Consider the following 18,784-nt stretch of genomic DNA (forward strand, 5'->3'; position numbering starts at 1 on the left):
ATTAATAAACAGGTTCAACAGCTTTATGCTCCTTCCTCTGGGCCACAGACAACTCAATATGTACTACTGAGCTGATCAAATGAAGTGGCCCTAAAAACACACTGTAAACTGCATAGCACTATAATGAATGTATATTATTTCAATAAGGAAAACAGCCATCATTTTCTGATTTTTTTAAAGTGTTTAAATAAATATAAAAGCATATGGGAAACAAGCCTATATACATTTAAAAATTACTTTAAACAGAATTTTAAATACGCTTACTATTCCGTGAAAGTTTAAAAAGTAGTAGGCTTAAAAACACCAGTTTTTTTAGAAAACACAAAATACATAAATCCTAGCACCTAAGTACTTGTTAAATGTAACAGTAATTATTAAAGCACCATGTAACAATTTTAATTCCAGACATAGCTTACCAGATTCATCTATATCGGCATCTTCATCCCACTCCTGAAAAGCACGACTTTCATCTTTTCTATTTTTCACCCATTCCTCATCAGGTTCAGTATCAAGTTCAGTTGCAGGACCACTATACCAGTCACCTACTCAACAAATAAACAAAAGGAACAAAATAAGATTAGATCGGCTACCATTACAAAAACATAACCTATTTATAACAAAAATGTCTGCACACAAAAAATATGTGAGCCATACACAATGAGCCATCTATTGTTAGAAACAATTGTGGTTTAAAAAATTACATTTAAATAAGCACAGAATTCAATTTCAGACATACCAAAAAACTATGAAAAATAATTATCAACAGTCTTAACATGAAATTTCATAAATCACTGAAAACAACCTAACCTTTTTCCCTACTGTGGCTTCACACTGGCTCCAGCAATACCCCCATTAAGACAATTGCTAATAAACAAAAGGAAGCAAGACTTTCTGCTCAGTAGTGAATTAGCAATTCAGAAGTAGGTGGGAACAGAAAAAGGGAAAGATTAAGGTAAAGTTAAACCATAAATTTAAAGATCCTGGAGAATACGCTGCAATTAAATTACAGGATTGTGAAGTGCAAGACAATGCAGAATTACTTTACTGAATTCCTAACATTACATCTAAGTGAGGGCTCCTCAACTTTAACACCATTGATATTCTGGGCTGGGTAATTCTTTGTTGTGGAGTGCTTCCCTGTGCATTGCAGGGTGTTTAGCAGTAACCCTGGCCTCTACCCCCTGGATGCCAGTGTAATACTCCAAAATGGGACAAAAATGCCTCCACAGGCATTTCAAAACATCCCCTGCAGGGGGTCAAATCAATTGTGATCAAGAATCACAGGAAACAAATACCATAAATAAATTAAATTAAAACCATTTTTATTGGAACTTTTTGTTTAAGCATATTAAAAACAGAAAAAAAAAGCAGCATATTTAATATCTGGTTAATTTCACACAAATCTAGCATAGCATTATCATATTTGATCTTTATATCAAACAGTACCTAATTACGTATTACTACCTAATAAGTAATTCTTCATAATCAAAAATACAGCTAATAAAAAAGTATGTGATATATCCATACTTGCCTTATCTGACTTTTCACTTAATATATTATCCTACAATAAGAAAAATTATTCCACATAAAAATAATAATTCTAATCATTTGGATCATATAAGTCTACCCAATACTCCAAATAGCTTCATGCAAAAAATATTATATATCTAACAAAAGCTTATTTAAAAGTGCTACATATTGATATAAAAAATAAAACAATTTTTAAATCAGACTTATACTTTAATTATGTAAAAAGTATATATTTCCATGTCAAAGTGACAAATTATAAAAAACTAAAAAAAAATTATGTGAAATTTGAGGTACTCACCTAGAAAAACTGTTTTAATTCAGTGACAGAAGAATATATGCCATATTAGTTGTATTTATCCCATGACTGCATTATATGCTCATGAAAGCAAAATTTTCTTTAATTGTTCACATGTAAAACTAACTTACCACAATGAAATTAACTAATATGAAATGGTAATTTATAGAATGAGGCATTACTAATCACAAAAAAATATGCTAAAGACAAAAATACATTCAGTTATCTTGAGCTACTATCAAAAGGGAAACATAACAGTGCCTCATCTTTAAATTTTATAGAATTAATTTATTTTGTATTTTTAAAATACTCATCTAATTATTTAAAGCTGTTCTGACAACCTATTAATTTTATTTTTAATGTTTTGTTATGGCAAATTACAAATATAGTAAAAAGTAGGAATAAGCAGCATTAAACAAGTAGCATAATGAACACCTATGTACTCATCACCTATCTTCAACAATTATCGGGGCTTCCCTGGTGGCACAGTGGTTAAGAATCTGCCTGCCAATGCAGGGGACATGGGTTCGAGCCCTGGTCCGGGAAGATCCCACATGCCATGGAGCAACTAAGCCCATGCGCCACAACTACTGAGCCTGTGCTCTAGAGCCCGCAAGCCACAACTACTGAAGCCCGTGCACCTAGAGCCCATGCTCCACAACAACAGAAGCCACTGCAATGAGAAGCCCATGCACAACAATGAAGAGTAGCCCTTGTTTGCCACAACTAGAGAAAGCCCGCAAGCAGCAACAAAGACCCAACGCAGCCAAAAATAAATAAAATAAAATAAATTTATTAAAAAAAAAAAATTATCAACATTTTGCCAATTATTTTTCATTCCATCCCCAACTATTTTTTCCTAATTATTTGAAAGGAAATTGCACACATCACATAATTCACTCATGAATACTTCAGAATTGTTAGCTTTTAAAAAATGTATACAAAGACATATAATCTAACTATGAAACCTATTTTTAGTCAACCTTTCAGAGTTTCCCTCCCTGGCCTTGCTTATTAATGTCTATGAGTATATACCTAAAAAAAAAAAAAAAAAAATAGATTGAAATATTTTTAAAACAAACTAAGCATCCCATTTACCTACCTCTGGCCCAATGAACAGGGTAAAGATGTTTCCAAAGTGATCCAGTTTTTGCCAGCTGAGACCATTTAGTGCTTACTTGACTGCATCGACATAATTCTTGAGGATTAAGATAACTGAAAATGGACAGCATTACCTCAGGAGGAAGATGAGCTATACCTGTGGATTGTTCTGACACTTCCGCTTCTGAAATAAAAAAGAAAACCTTTAACATTAAAGGCTATAAGAGCAAATGCAGTAAGAAATTACAATCACATTTCTATAAATAAAATCCAGTGCCTAAAGTCCACTCCTTCCTGCTTGCAAGATGTGAAAAGGAAATAACATGGATTAGAGGTAACATGGAGATGTTAAACTTGTTAAGAACCTGTAGGGTTAAACTATCGTGGTCCAAATCATACTTCATCAGTGGGAGCTACAACAATGAACACAGGATTTACTTCCTCTTACAAAGGCGTCGCAGAAAAAACAATACTCAGTTTGTAGCATAAGAAGCATCATTTGAAAAAGAAACCCAACAGGTTATACAGCTTTAAGTCAGCAAGTGTAGAGTCGGTCAGATAATGAGAAATCCAGGGCATTTTTAATGATGCACACAAATCTCACAATGTTTTCCATTCATGCATTACAACTCCTGTCAGCATCTTCCTTGTGTTCCCTCTTTGATTTTCACGTTTCATGTAAGAACTCTGAAATCTGACCTCTATAACCTTTAGATGCCTCAACCTTATCCTATTTATGAGCCAGTTGAGACAATATAATGTAAAGATTTCTAATGCTAGTATACATTTATCAGGAATCTTTTGTCAGCAGCTATTATAGAAAACAGTCATTGGATATCCAGTTTCCTATAATGGGTTATTTCAGTAGCAACTTTCCAAAGGAAAACTGCAAATGAGGTGTACAATAAAGAATATATAATATAAAAGTTTCATCATTAATGTACTAAAAAGAATCTGAGTACCTTATATATTTGATTTGTCTTCACAAAGCAACTTAAATATAGAAATGCTATGATCCAGTTACTTTAACCTAACCCTTTACAAATGGCAAATATTTTAAACATAATACAGCTACAATTTACTTTGAAGGAGTGGAAAAATTCAATATAGTAAGTGTGACGCCTTTAAGTCCCATGTTATAATTAAAATTAAACCAGATACAACAGGTCGTGACTTGATGTCTAAAGCACAAGCTGCATTTCAGAGTGAAGCACACAAGCGTTATGGGTTTAATTATAGCTTAACCTATAAAAACAATTTTGTTCCAACATGCATCTCACCTACTTTATTAAATAAAAATAACAAAAAAGGACCAATTTCAAATACTTTCAAGCAATTTTAACAGGAATGTCATTGCTATTTCTCATCTAGCAAAAGCAAAGGAATTTTTACTAGCCTCAGGATGCCAATAATTTTATTTAATGTTTTAAAAGGCAAAGCTATCAAACAAAAGAAAGAATAAAAATGAGGAAGTAGTCTATCAATAAAAAAAGCAGAGATGTTTTATTTACATTTGTCATTTGTTTTCTCAAAGTGACTATACATAGAAAAACTATGCCTCCCATGCTCACTCCCCTGTGTATTCCTGGATATAAGCTAAGAGAATGAGAAAGGGTAGAGATAAAACTATAAGCATTAAATGATTTTGAAAACTGATTTTAAAAAAAAAAGAAAAAACAAGGAAGGATAAAAACAGCCACTATGGTCAGTGGAGCTCAGAAAATTGGATGACACTGCAAAAGTGCTCTGTATATGGTAGTTTTCAATAATTTTGATTGGCCAAAATAATAATTATTATTAATAATAAAATATTATTATTAAATTATCATTATATATTTATATATAAATAATATTGATAGTTATTCTCACTAATCAAAATTATCATTATTATTATATATATAGAAACTCCTTCAAGAAACACTATACTGCACATGGCCCAAGTATATGAGCTGTTAAATTACCATAGACAATACTAAATTCTAAGATAGAAACTACTGTCCTCAATTAAATTCACTATACTTGAAAACAAATGGCCTATATTATTCTTCAAACAAAATATAAAGGTCATATCAACAAGAAGTAAATGGCCTTGGAACGAATAAATCGCTAGTTACCTAAACATATGACTCTCACCTTTATCTGACTTTTCATCCACAGAATATTTAAAAAACTTCTGCCGCTCCTCAGCTTGATTCCATAGGCTCAGACCTCTAAGGAGTTCTGCAGTATCCTTCTGAGAGCAGTGTTGAGCAATCACTTTCTTTTTAATATCCTTAAGCTCTTCATAGGTAAAATATTCCATTAACATGGGCTGAAAAACCTAAATTAAACAAAATACTCATAAGGAAATATGCTTAATTAGTTTTGTTTTACTCTACATCTTTTAAAGTATTAATGGCTCAAGTGTAGTATTATGACCATATATTTGGAAAACATAAAAATTTAGTTGTTACCACCAAGTTAGTTTACCCAAAAATTGCAAAGAAGAATACCACCACCAAGATCCTTCTTTCTATGGCTTCTCCAGTCAATCTCGAAACAATTTAAAAGTATCCAAAACAGAAGGTCCTCCTGTACAGAGCTTATCATACACTAAATCACTCTCCTATGGTGAGACATTTAGGTCAGGTAACTGCTTTCTGCTACTACAACAACTGACCTCTACCCAAACAGGGCCTCTAAATCATACGAGAACTGTACCCAGTGTACTGCCAACCATAAAAGTCAGAGCTCTACTGATACCTTCAACTATTCAATATTATCTAGGAGATTTCTTCTTTGAAACAGATGCTTAGTCCCAACTTCCAACTGACAGAATTAGAATCTTTAGAGGTGGAGCCAAGGGCTTTTTTTTTTTTTTTTCTTTGTTCCATAGATAATTTTGATGTGCATCACAGGTTAAGAAACACTGCTCTAGTAACTCAGTGGTTTCAATGCTGGTTGCATATTTGCATATTACAATGACTTGGGGAACCTTTAAAATATATCCATGTCAATATCTATCTCCCACCTGATTTAATTGGTCTGGAGAGGGCTTAAAAGTAGATTTTTTTTTAAATGGCCATCTGATTATAAGGTGAAGCCTTTTTATAGTGAGAATCACTATAATAACTGATTTACAACTGAACAAGAATCCAGTTCCTCATAAAATATTTTCTCTATTCCTTACCCTGATACTCATCCCACTTTACAGAAAGAGAATGAGAAAATGTTTTGCTCATCCATTCAGGGATATCCTAATACATGTGCACTAGGCATAAGACTGATAAGTTTAACACCACCATTTAATTACTAAAATCCACTACTAAAAAAAGAACACTAAAAATTCTTTAAACTTAGAATGGAAATACAGAAAACATTAAAAAGTTTAAAGAATCTTCTAAAGGTTCAGAAAAGACATTAGGGTAGCATAAAAAGTTAACATTCAATACAGTGCCATCCACATGATAAGACAATAAATATTTTTTGAGTAAATGAATTAAATCACTCACTCAGTCAATGAAAAGCAACAAACTCTCTAAGGAAACAAAATTAATGCTTTTTTTCCTTGGGTTTTTCTTCACTTTCTAAAATGATCTAGAGGTTCATCTTCCTATGTATTAGTTTGAAGACTCAAAGGAAAAATAACATTTCTCCAATTTTATAAAGCAAAATCACAAAGAGGAAAAATTATGCTTACCTCCTCTTCCTCTTTCATGTGAGGAAGAAAATCTCTTGTAAAAGCCTCCAGTCTCTCTTTCAGCTGTTTTGCATAATTTAACTGCTCATATTCATTCTAGAAATAAACAAAAAAAACTGTATTCTATAAAAATTTCGCTTCATAATTTATACTGTATCTGATCCTAGAAAGTCAGTGTGAAATGTAACTTGAAACGTCAGGGTAAAAAATTAGACTAACAAATAGCAAAATGGTCTCTGTACTTTTCTAAGTATAAAAGATGGCCTCAAAACATCTCTTAAAAGAACCTTGAATTCCTTTAGTAATGTGATCTCATACTTCTTTTTAAAAATGTCATAAAAAGTCTAAAAATAGCACATATTTGCTCAAAACTTCTACTGATTTCTAATGCATATATTTATACAATTTCAATGTGTCCGTTTTCCTAATAATATACCTCTGAGCAGTTCACAAGAGCCTGTTGGACTATATCATTACAGAATCCCTTTAAGGTCATCTAGTGTATCCTCTACTACAACAATTCAGAATACCTGTTACATTATCCTGAAGAAGACCATATACACTTCTAAAGGCAAGGAGCTCACTGTACCTTGAGGTAAATCATTCTAACTCTGCACAACAGCTAAAAAGTTCTTCCCCATATGAACTATGGTCACATCTCCCTGTAACTTATCCATCACTTCTGTATCAGCCCTCTCAACTTAGTACAAGTGGAAAATTTACAAAATAATGAAACTTTTAAAATGTGGGAATATCGTAACCCTGCTGAGTCCTCGCTAGTCTCCTCCTTTTTGAACTAATTTATTAAACTGCTTCCCAATAGTCTATCCAATGTCCTATTCTCTTAGGATTTTACACATTTTCCTTAAGCATGCCCAAGTGGCTTCCATTTCTACTTACATGCTGATAATTATCAAATTTGCTTTTCCAAACCAAATTACCCTTCCAACCTTGAAGCCCAACTAATGCCGCCTCCTACTTATAAATGCCCACCTGGACTGCACAAGCAGTTCAAACCCAACCTGCCCATAATGGATCTTTTTAGCCTCTTCTATATTCCCTAGAAAGTCAAGCTCAATTCTCACTCTTATTTCCTTTCTCTTTCTCCTTTCCTCCTTCCTGTATATGCAAGCACTACCTTCTATCAATTTTATGTCCTACACTACTCTCAAGTCTGTCCCTTCCCTTCTGTCTCCACTAGTCACTACTTCAGTTCTGATCTTAATCATTTCATTGAATAGGTAATACATGAACATGATATAAAATTCAAACAGTACAAAGGAGTATTCAATAAAAAATAAATCTTCCTATACCATCTTCCCTCCCAGTACCCTATCCCTACCCAATCTCCTACCTCCCCACCAAATAGCTACTGCGTATTCTTCTAGAGACTATTACAATAATTTTTTATAACAATCTTCCTGCTTGAGTCTTTTTTTTCCCTTCAATCCATCCTCTTCCCTGCTTAAGAACAGTCTTTCTAGAACACAAGTCTATCAATGAAAGGTGCATGGTGGTTTGACAGAGTTACAACTTAAGTCTATGTTTCACCAAGCCAAAAGGGGGACAAATGAAGATCAAATTTCCTATAATACGTAAATATAATTAATAGGGAAATTTCTCTACACCATTATCCTAAACTACACCCAAAAATATCTTTAATTTTACGTCATACAATTAAAAATTATTCTTTGTAACCACCCCATGGCCCTGTTCATTCTAAGTAACAATTCTACCTTTAGTCACCAGTAACTGCATTTATTACAGATTTCTTTTAAGAGTTCAGCAAATGTTATCAGAAAGTAAAATTTTTACAGTAATTGAAATTTCAACTTACAAAAACACGTTTAAGATTTGGAGAGCAGCATTCATGATAGAATTTTACACATAGTAACAAAGAGGTAACTGATAAAGATTCTCATCAAACCTGAGTCAGGCTCCACTGAGTCTTCTCAGCCAGGCCCTGACCTTGAGCTCTGTCATTGGCCCACTTAGTCCAGTTTTACCAAAATCATCCTGAATCAGTCTATCAACCCCACCACTACCACCCTTGGCATTTGATAACCCTCAATATCTATCCACCCTCAATATCTTGTCACCTTGGTCTGCCTTCAGCAAAAGGAAGCAAGAGTCAGTCTAGCAAGAATCTCCCAGCCTTGATGTTTCCTCTTAGTAATTTTCCTGACCCTCACCCCTGCTCCCTGGCTATAAGAATTCAGCCCAATCTCTCTCCCCGACTGCAAAACCCCACTGCAGTAATCCCTTGAATAAAGTCTTCCTTACCATCTTTAACAAGTGTCAGAGTAATTTTTTTTTCTTTAACATATATTTACTATACTATAGTAACATCATTTACTATAAAATGCTAACAAGTTTTGCCAATGACATATCAGAAGATGGCACAAGCTGTGATAAATATCCATTTTTGCAACTCACCTTAACATTCTTCAGACCCTTTTCAAAGAGGCTAAGCATCTCAGAGAGTTTATTGTCAGAATGCACATTATAAATGGTCTGGCTGCGTTGTTGAAGCAAACCAATAATGTATTCATTTTCAATCTGCTCATGCATTTTGAACTCCTTAAAAGTAGCATACAGAGACTGCAGAAGAGCACGGAAATCATTGTTGTTGGAAAAGTTGGTTTTAGAAAGCTGAATAAAAATTTAAAAAGAAAGGCATAATAAATACATGCAAATATGCACCAATAGGAAATACTCAAATGCATTCCTATTTAGTTTTGTACATATCAAAATACCTCCCTTATACTTTGTTAAAGTAGGAAAGGAAATTCATAAAAAACAAGTTATAATGGTATAATAAAAAGTGTCCCAGACCAGGAAGATGTTGGTTTGAATTCTGAAGGAAAGGATGTACGCACCAACAAAACACAGTTTCTTTAAATAAAAGAGATTAAACCAGACTCCCTCGAAACCTAAAACTCCATTACTCTATGCACATACTAAATACAGATACTCCATAAAGTTACATGTAAACATTAAAAGAGCTGTGTTAGGATAATGTGATGCACTTTTTTCTTTGTTCAAATGTTCTTTATGCTATTATACTACTTTTACAATGTAAAAAATTCAAAAACTTTCTATTATAATTTCTTTAAACTTTAATATCAAGATGAGTCTGATCTGTTCAGAAAACATTGACTGAGCTATTAGAACATTATTAGATAATTTTAGAAGAACTGATATCCTTTTTTTTTTTGGGGGGGGGGGGAAACAGCAGTTTATACAAGGATCATGTACTTCCTAGAGTGGAAGCACTGCAATAGTACAATGTGAAAAACTTGTATATCGGGGCATGAGAAAGTAAATGCACTTGAAGGAAAGATAAAAATCAATGAAAATATAAAGAAATATATACACTGTCATTTTCTTTAATTCTACTATTCAACAAGAGAAAATGACTATTCTGATATAATTTTATTTTTTTACATTTAATGTCAAGTTAAATTCTCATGTTCAAAGCACATATATTGTCGGGAAACTTGATTCAAGATGAAGTTCAAAGTAATATTCAAACCTTCTATTACCTCCACTGTCATATTAAATCTATCTTCTATTATGTCAATTCCAGTTTCAAAATTCATTTTAAGAGGGAAAATCTGATTAGGTTAAAAACAACAGACAGTAAATGGAGAAAAAGAAGCTACAAACACCATACTTCCTAGAGTTGTTCTGTAAAGTCTGATCTAGTATTCCTAAAATGGAGAAGAGTCTAAGGTGTCTTAGTTGTCTGTTCTGGGCAGGAACAGTCAGCTCATGACAAAGCATCAGAAAAGACAAACTCCTAAAGCAAGACTATTCCACTATATAACTTAACCAATGATCTACTGGAAAAGGCAGATGGATTGGGTATAAGAGTCATTTACAGAAAACCAGACCTAGAGCCAGATTCTCTAGGATTAGGTTCCAGTCCTACCATTCATTTAGCTGTGTAACCCTGGGTAAGCTACTTTTCTCCTTCAATGTCTTAGTTTCTTCTTGGTGTTAAATGGGAATAATAAAACCGCCTGTACTTCACACGGTTGCTGTGAGATTTAAATGAACTGGTGCTTAATATATATTAGCTAGCATTACTTTGAAAATTAATCATTCATTTTTATAAATTCATGGGTTTTTTTTACCCTATTCAAATATTTAATGAGCAGTTATTGTAAGCCAGGCACTGTTTCTGGTACTTGGGATACCTCAGTGAACAAAACAGACATCTCTGCCTTTACAGAGTTTACAATCTAGTGAAATAAGACAACGAACAGTAACCACAATAAATAAATTATCTATGGGTTGGCCAAAAAGTTTGTTCCGGTTTTTCCATAAGACGTTACGGAAAAACCCAAACAAATTTTTTGGCCAACCCAATACAAGAGGGGTTAGCAACTTTTTCTGTAAAGGGTCAGATATATTAAGTTTTGTGAGGTATACTGTCTGTAGCAACTATTTAATTCAGTTGTTGTAGCACAAAAGTAGTCATATGAATGACTGTGGCCGTATTCCAATAGATTTTATTTATAGACACTAAAATTTAAATTTTATGTAACTTTCACATGTCATAAAATATTATTCTTTTTACTTTTTCCAACTACTTAAAAATGTAAAAACCATTCTTAGCTCCTGAGCCATACAAAAATAACAGACAGGACGGATTTGGTTAAACCAAGGTTGTAGATTTTATCCTAAGAAATGCCACACAAAATCACAACAAAATCCACTAGTGGCTAATCTCAGCAAATACTACCATGTGCCATTATATTAAAAAAAAAAAAATTAAAAATAAGTCAGTAGAAATAAGAGGTAAATCAAATGAAAGCATTAATAATGGCTATGAAATTCTTTAAAAACAAAAAGGATGGCAAAAAACTAAATAATGTCTTCACGTGAGTTATGGCAAATAAGGAAAATAATATCGTAAAAGACATCCAGGAAGTTTTGCATACAGTCTCACTGGACTATCAGAAAATCCTTTGGATTTAATAACAAGCTAAGGTAAAGACCAGGTTCATGCTACAGACTGAGAACCAAATTAGACAAAAGGACTCTCCATTATGCAGAGTTAATCCCGCAGAGTGGTTAAAAGTGCTGACTCTGGAGCCAGACTGCTTAGGTGTGAATCCATCTCTGCCATCAAGTCACTAAATTGCTACGTACCTCACTCAATTTCTTCATGTGTAAAATAAGGCTAATAATACTAACTACCTAATAGAGTTCTTGTGATGATTTAATAAGTTAATATATTTAAAGAACACGGAATATAACATATATAAGCCTACTTAGGTTTTTCTGTTATTCCTATATTTAACCCAAACAAAACTATCATTAGAAGTCCTTATCCTACCCAAGTCAGTTTTTCTCCACTTCAAAACAGCAACTGTTTTTAACCTGGTACCTAAAGTCAGTAAATTTAGCAGTGAAAAGAATAACCTGAGCATATACAGTTTAACTTTTACAATTTTGTGTATGTGAATCATTTTTTTAAATTGTTTGCCTCTAGAAAGTTATTCAATCATAGAGACTTGATTGAGAAAAAAAATAAACCTAGACCCTAATAATATCTGGGACATACTGAGGCCTACAGCGTGCTAGGTACTATACTAAATATTTTTAGATATTATTTAATTCTTAACAACAATCCTAGGAAGTAGATGTTATAATTCCCATTTTATAGGTGAAAACCCTGAAGCTCAGAGAAAATAACTTACCCAAAACCATACAACTGGTAGACAACAAAACAGAGGTCAAGTCTCTATGACTATAAAACCTACTTACCTTCCACAAGATGCAATGTTAGTCCTAATCATAAAGCTATCTCTTCAGAGCCAACAGAGTAAATTGTCAGAAAGAATGCTTGCTCTAAAGTATTAGTTCTCTCCAGGGGTTCGATTTTGCCCCCCAGGAACTAATGGACAAGGTTTAGAGACATTTTTAATGGTCACTACTGCAGAAGCACTGCTGCCATCTTAGCGGGTAAACGGCAGGGACGTACTAAACATTCTACAACGCCCGGGACAGCAGCCCCTACAACAAAGAACCGTCTGGCCCAAAATGTCAACAGTGCTGCAGCTGAGAAATGCTGCCTCGAAGAAGTGCTTTTTAAAACATGTTTAACCATGACCTTTAGTATGAAATACAGCACGATCCAGACACACACATCACAAACACTTCAAACAAATTTCAGGAAACAATATTTCCCTCCCTAATCTGTGATGTACTCTATCATTTACTTTTCCACTTCTTTTTTTTTGCTGCACCACACGGCTTGTGGGATCTTAGTTCCCCGACCAGGGATCGAACCCAGGTCCACGGCAGTGAAAGCCCGTGTCTTAACCACTGGACCACCAGGGAAGTCCCCTCATTTTTTTAATGCTATTTCTGACCCACAAGATCGATTCCATGACCCACTAATGGGTCACAGAACACACTTTGAAAAACACTGTTCTACAGTAGGATTATAAAAGTTCCTAAGTGACTTATAAGCGTGTATCCTCTGATGCCTAGCAGATTCAACAAGGAACCTACATAGAACAGGATACACATAATCAACAAATAGTAACAATCAGTAACATGGTATCTCCCATATTTTAAAAGAATTTATAACTGACTTTCTGGGACTCCCCTGGTGGCGCAGTGGTTAGGAATCTGCCTGCCAATGGAGGGGACACGGGTTCGAGCTCTGGTCCGGGAAGATCCCACATGTGGTGGAGCAAGTGAGCCTGTGCGCCACAACTACTGAGCCTGCGCTCTAGAGCCCTTGCTCCGCAACAAGAGAAGCCACCACTAGCCGCAACTAGAGAAAGCCCGCGCGCAGCAATGAAGACCCAACGCAGCCAAAAATAAATAAATAAATTTATAAAAAAAGAAAAAAGAGTATCATGTAAACAATTTAAAAAAACTGATTTTCTGTCTCAGACATTCTACAACTTAAAATCATACTTACAGCCTGGCTTCAAACTGATTTGAAGTTGTGTGTCACTTTAAGTCTAGATATTAAGTTCAGAAACAGATATGAAAAACAGCATAACAAAAACTCAAATACTATTACCCCAAATAAGTTTTTACTTTTTCTCTCCTCGGTCAGACAATGCTTTCATTTAATCGAGGGAGATTTACACTCAGTGAAGAAACCTTAATAACTATCTGCTCAAACTAACTTACAGATAGAAAAACGTATGATCCACAGGTGAAATGTTCTGCATAAAATCATATAGCTAGTAGTAAATAGCAGAACCAGTAAGGTAATGCAAAAAACATGGGCTTCAGAAAGGAAACAAATTCTAAACGTTAAAAATTCGGGCTCCCCTAATTACTAGTTGAGTGAGTTGGGTAAGTTACTTAACCACTAAGCCTGTTTCCTCATCTTTAAATAAGGGATAATACTTGTCTCACATGGCTCTTGTGAGGATTAAAAGTAAGCAAGCATGTAGTAAGAACTCATTAAATTCCCTTTTCCTTCCTCTCCTTAGCTCTCAATTAAAAATGTATTCTCTCCAATAAATCAATCTTCCCAATGCCAGTCAATAACAGTTTTTACAGGTATGCAGAGATACAGAAAATCAAGGAAAACTAAATGAATTCTTCATAAAGCTATACGCATTCAATTTTTTAAAAATAATCTATACGAATTATTCTGGGCTTATTTTCTCCCTATGGCTTTGCTCATTAAATGTCCTATCTTTATAAAATGATAAAGTAGATGTCACTTCAGGTAATATCCTTACCTGAAAAACTTGGGCATTCCATAAAGCCTCCACCACTTGAATTTTTTTATAGCTGGTTTATTGTAAAGTCTGGAAAGCTCTGTACTATGCACATCTTTACAACCATCACCTACCTTGTTCTCAGAAATCAGTTCAAAGAGACTGTAAGCCCACTCCTGACACTTTAATGTAGAGCTGACCAAATACCTCCCTTTGCTCCCACTATCGGGCATTTGGATTTCCATCCTAGCACAAATGTCAGACTGTAATCTCTTAAAGGATAGGAACTACATCTCGCATGGCCAATACAAGCTACTACAGGGCCAAATGACAGTAGAAACTCCATGCTCACTGGCAGAATTAATGTTGTCAAGTTTTGAGGATTAGAGGAAAAACTGAGGAATTGGAATAAACTGGAAAAAAGGATGTGATCCAATGTAAATATTGCCTAAAATCATCCTAATTTGGAAGGTCAGTGAATTAGCAGAAAGATTTCATAATAGACTGTCACCAGAAAATTTTTTCAGAAACTACTCTGGTTTTATACGGAGAAAATTAAACTAGGAATCATGATCCTGACTTGGGTTTCCATCTGGATCTATCACTAACTGCTTATGTAAACTCGGTCTAACTAATCTAGGCCTACAAATCCCCAGCTATAAAACAAATATCTCTGCCTTTGCGTACCTAAAAGGACTGCTGTCTGGATAACAACAGTGAAAAACCTTTCCATAAAACCTTTTATAAATGTAAAAGGAAACCCATGAGCAAAGTATTAAATTAGATATAATACAGCAATATTTAAAATGGCCCACAACTTCAGAATAAATTATTCTAAATAAACTAGTCTAAGCACATAAATAATTGTTGTTGCTAATAAATAAATGGATGCTTCTAAAATATATTGTACTTGAAAAGTCAATATTCAAAATAAAACTGACTTCTTTACAATTACTGGGCATTCAGAGTCAACATATAGAATACGATGAAATAACATATTTTGTATCTTTTTTCGTTTAAGTACAAAAACTAGTTCTCATTTTGTAAAGTTTTACTATATGCTGTTTGGGCTGGATACCCTTGGTCTGTACAGGCAAAACATGGTAAAGGCAAAAGTTGAGATGCCAAATGAATAAAAACATATACTCCTGGGCTTCCCTGGTGGTGCAGTGGTTGAGAATCTGCCTGCCAATGCAGAGGACACGGGTTCGAGCCCTGGTCTGGGAGGATCCCACATGCCGCGGAGCAACTGGGCCCATGAGCCACAACTACTGAGCCTGCGCGTCTGGAGCCTGTGCTCCGCAACAAGAGAGGCCGCGATAGTGAGAGGCCTGCGCACCGCGATGAAGACTGGCCCCCACTCGCCGCAACTAGAAAAAGCCCTCGCACAGAAACGAAGACCCAACACAGCCAAAAATAAATAAATAAACTTATTAACAAAAAAATATATACTCCTTTAAGACAATTTAGCCATTATAAAATACTTTTTTCCCCTTTAGCTCCCAAAGGGCATCCTAGGAGAGATTCCAATTAACTATCAGCATCAAGAAGAAATCCGGATGTATAATTCCTATGCAGTTTTTTTTTTTTCCCCCTAAATCACCTTGGTCTCTGATCCACAGTTCAGAAAATTGGAAATTTTAATCTTCCTGATGAATGTATACAACAATCTCATTAACTACATCTAATTAACTCAAAATTAGTGATAATTTTAACTTCTGCTATGTCAAATTGAAAATGCTTTCCTAGTTATTTCAAAAGGGGACATTTAACTACCAAAAAGAATCTTATTTGACTCAAATATTGTTTTTAAAAAGGGCGCTGTATTTTCAAAATTTGTTCTAACGTTCTCAATCACCAGGTAATGACACACAACATTAGTGACTGACTTCTTCAATTTTTTAAATACGGTGATTAGTCTAGCATGCAGCTAGATAAAGTTGTGATTCTTAACCATTTTGGGAGGGTCACAATCATTTGGAAACCTGATGAAAGCCACAGACCTCCTAGAAAAATGTACACATGCACCAAAATTTCCATAACAATTTCAGGTGGTCCTGGACTACCTCTCCCCAGTCTAGAGAGAAGACCTCAAATTCTATTACTCCTCATAAACTTTCCCTTTTTGGTTTTGAGAAAGTAAAAGAACCTCCCCATTTTTTTCTTTCCTGCAATTAAAGGATACTGTCAGAATAACTAAGTTCAAAAACCAGAGCAGGTAAAAACACTACAGTAAGCTAACTCAAAAATCTAGGGCTTCCCTGGTGGCACAGTGGTTAGGAATCTGCCCACCAATGCGGGGTACACAGGTTCGAGCCCTGGTCAGGGAGGATCCCACATGTCGCGGAGCAGCTGGGTCCATGCGCCACAACTACTGAGCCTGCGCTCTAGAGCCCGCGAGCCACAAGTACTGAGCCCACGTGCTACAACTACTGAAGCCCGCGCGCCTAGAGCCCACGCTCCGCGACAAGAGAAGCCACCGAATGAGAAGCCCGGCCGCCGCAACAAAGAGCAGCCCCCGCTTGCGGCAACCAGAGAAAGCCCGAGCGCAGCAAAAAGACCCAATGCAGCCAAAAATAAATAAATTAAACCAATAATTTTTTTTTAAAATTCCAGAGTTACACAGCTTAACTAACGGCTTACCCATTCATTATGTTTCTCCTGGATAAGTGTTCTCACCCTTGGCTGCACACTGGACTCACCTGGAGAGCTTTAAATTATACTTGATGCCTGGGTCCCAGCCTCAGAGATGCTGATTTTAGTGACATGAGCATCAGCATTTTTAACAGCTTTAGGGTGAGTCTACTGAGCAAACAAGGTTGAGAACCACTGTCCTAGACTGCCGTGGTATTTAAACCTGTATCTGAATCGGGTATTTTTAATTTTCAAAATGGAGGGAGGGAAAAGATGGTTGTGGGTGCTTTTTACGTGTGGCCTGGCACTGAACACTGGGCATCCTCCAACCACCTCCCTGGGCTATAAGAACACCTCTTTTCTCGCAACAGCGGTTCTGCTTAGTGCTATTTAATTTCTGAAAGTTCATCAAAGTTGATTTCCATGCTTAAGCAATAGGTCTTTAAATGCTTTTTGTTTGGTTCATTTCTACATGAAGCAGGATTGCCTGAAGTTCTCAGAATATCCGTATGTGGACTCTGCCCAACATAAATTTTTGACAAAAATGTGGATTCAAAAAAGCATTAGCAAAAAGCCCTGAGCTATCTCCACAAAAGTGCTTTTTCAGCTTATGCTGCACCAATTAAGAGTGCAAAAAGGTTCTCGCAGTTAAATCAACTTGTTCCGAGGCCCTTTTATTCGAGCCCACGTAAAGAATTCCAGCAGAGAATAGCTGTCTTATAACAAAATCGACATCTAGTAAATGCTCCGGACAATAAAAGTTGCAAGGAAAAAGATGACCACAAAAGAAGAGTGAAGGTTCTCTGGTTCGTAAGCCACGAAACCTGAGTTTTCTCCCAAATCAAACCAGAGAAAAGCTGGGGCGTAAAATGAGCAGGGAGGAGTTGGGAGAAGGTGCTCGTTGAGCCAGAAAGCGGGCCAAAGGTTCAGAAGAATGGATGGGTGTTCGTAAAGAGAATCGGGGAGGCCCAACACAGGCCGGGGGTAGGGCGGGGGGCAGTATTGATGGGGGAGGTGGCGGACAACTGCACAAACAGCCTGCGCCAGGGGGAGAGGAAGCCACCGCAGGTGGCCGGCCCGGGGTCCCCAGAGGTCGGTAGGGGCGAAGGGGCCCCTATCCCTCAGGGGGCAGGGGCGGGAGGCCCGGCGCGGCCGCGGGGAGCCCGCCCCGAGGGCGGCGGGTGGCCAGGCCCTCGGCCGGGAAGGGGCCGCGCCGCGAGCTCCGAGGGCACGTCCGAGGCCGCCAGCCGGGCGGGGCGTGGGCTCCCCGCGAAAGGTGCGGGTCAGCGAGCACGGAGCTGACAGCTGCGCAGGCTGCATTTCGCCCGGCGCGGCCCCCGGGGGCTGAGGGCGCCGCGCAGGCCCGGCCGCCCAGGGACCCGGCCCGCTCCTCCCCTCCGCCCGCGCCGCCCAGAGCCAGAGGCCCCGCACACCGTTACCTTGTCGCAGTAGAGCCCCACCAGCTGCTTCATCCGCCAGTGTGGGGCGGTGAAGACGTCCACTTCTTCGGGGAAGGGCGCCATCGCCACCACCTCAGCCTCCGCCTCAGCAGGCGCGGCCGCCGCCTCTCCATAGACACCCTCGCCGCGGGGCAGAGGCGGCGCGCCCCCCTGCGCATGCGCCCGCCCCGTCGGAGCGCGCGCCCGGGCTGCCCGGCCGGCCGGGACGCGGGGGCGCGCGGGTCGCCGCCATGCGGTCCCTGCGGCACCACGTGACCGGGCGCGCGGCGGAGGCTCGAGCTTTCACCTCCCCGCTCAACTCTCGTTCCTCGTCCTCCTTCTGTGCCAGAAAGAGAAACCAAGTCGTTTCCCTGTTTGTTTGTCTGTGATGTTTCGCAAC

The 18,784-nt window shown here is 37.1% G+C and overlaps 1 protein-coding gene across 1 annotated transcript in view; it reads right to left on the minus strand.

Annotated features, from left to right (window-relative positions):
* Positions 1-18,565, minus strand: part of FBXL5 (F-box and leucine rich repeat protein 5) — a 51,228-nt gene extending 32,663 nt beyond the window's left edge. The window contains exons 1-6 of the mRNA XM_061191253.1: positions 18,385-18,565; positions 9,042-9,257; positions 6,606-6,701; positions 5,060-5,246; positions 2,928-3,110; positions 417-542 (exon numbers count right to left, since the gene is read on the minus strand). Of these exons, the coding sequence (XP_061047236.1) occupies positions 417-542; positions 2,928-3,110; positions 5,060-5,246; positions 6,606-6,701; positions 9,042-9,257; positions 18,385-18,468 (892 nt within the window). The 5' untranslated portion in view covers positions 18,469-18,565. The remainder of the gene's footprint in view (positions 1-416; positions 543-2,927; positions 3,111-5,059; positions 5,247-6,605; positions 6,702-9,041; positions 9,258-18,384) is intronic.
* Positions 18,566-18,784: the final 219 nt, after the last annotated feature.

Source organism: Eubalaena glacialis, chromosome 5, assembly GCF_028564815.1.
Source record: "Eubalaena glacialis isolate mEubGla1 chromosome 5, mEubGla1.1.hap2.+ XY, whole genome shotgun sequence".
Lineage (NCBI taxonomy): Eukaryota > Metazoa > Chordata > Mammalia > Artiodactyla > Balaenidae > Eubalaena > Eubalaena glacialis.